We start from the raw sequence: 747 nt of genomic DNA on the forward strand, positions 1-747 counted from the left end.
CCACCTCTGTTTCCACAGTATCTTGAGTGATGCCCATCTAGCAGCAATAGTAAATGCCAAGGAAGAGAGTACATCACTTCTACGAAACTTCTACAAGAGTGAAGACATATTTCTGGCTTTGTTTCAATTATTTTTGACTATTTCTCCTTCTAAATTAGAAACCACCTCTGTTTCCACAGTATCTTGAGTGATGCCCATCTAGCAGCAATAGTAAATGCCAAGGAAGAGAGTACATCACTTCTACGAAACTTCTACAAGAGTGAAGACATATTTCTGGACATGTTTCAATTTGAGTACGATCAAATACAGAAGAAACCGCTCAATGTTGAATATCTCATGATGGACTCCAAGATGTTGCTGCCCCCTGCCGGAACCCCACTAACTGGTAATAATCCACTAACAGCACTAACTGTGTCCTAAATCACCAAAGTATGGAAAAGTATTTACAATTCCATATTTTGATATGATTCGTCCAAATTCAAAATTCTGCTTTTCCATTGGCTATTACACTTGTAAGATCAAATTCTCAATTATATTGAGGTAAATTCCATACCTGCGGCTGGGATTGAACTCCACGCCCTCCCTTGTTTAGCCCAGGCGAGTCGCCTTGACCACTACACTCACCGAGTACGTAACACAAAAGAAAAATCGGTAATAATCCACTAACACACTAAACTGGGAAATGAACTCACTCGACCATTTTTTTTTGGGACACCATTAATTTTTGCTTTTTTTTCTTTTTTTTTT

At 38.6% G+C, this 747-nt stretch overlaps 1 protein-coding gene across 1 annotated transcript in view; it reads left to right on the forward strand.

Annotated features, from left to right (window-relative positions):
• Positions 1 to 179: 179 nt before the first annotated feature.
• The window catches only part of LOC103520558 (protein CLEC16A homolog), a gene marked incomplete at its 5' end in the record, with an annotated part of 14,100 nt that continues 13,532 nt past the window's right edge, over positions 180 to 747 (forward strand). Inside the window, one exon of the mRNA XM_026831629.1 lies at positions 180 to 385. Within this exon, the coding sequence (XP_026687430.1) occupies positions 180 to 385 (206 nt within the window). The remainder of the gene's footprint in view (positions 386 to 747) is intronic.

This window comes from Diaphorina citri, unplaced genomic scaffold (genome assembly GCF_000475195.1).
Source record: "Diaphorina citri unplaced genomic scaffold, Diaci psyllid genome assembly version 1.1 scaffold3787, whole genome shotgun sequence".
Lineage (NCBI taxonomy): Eukaryota > Metazoa > Arthropoda > Insecta > Hemiptera > Psyllidae > Diaphorina > Diaphorina citri.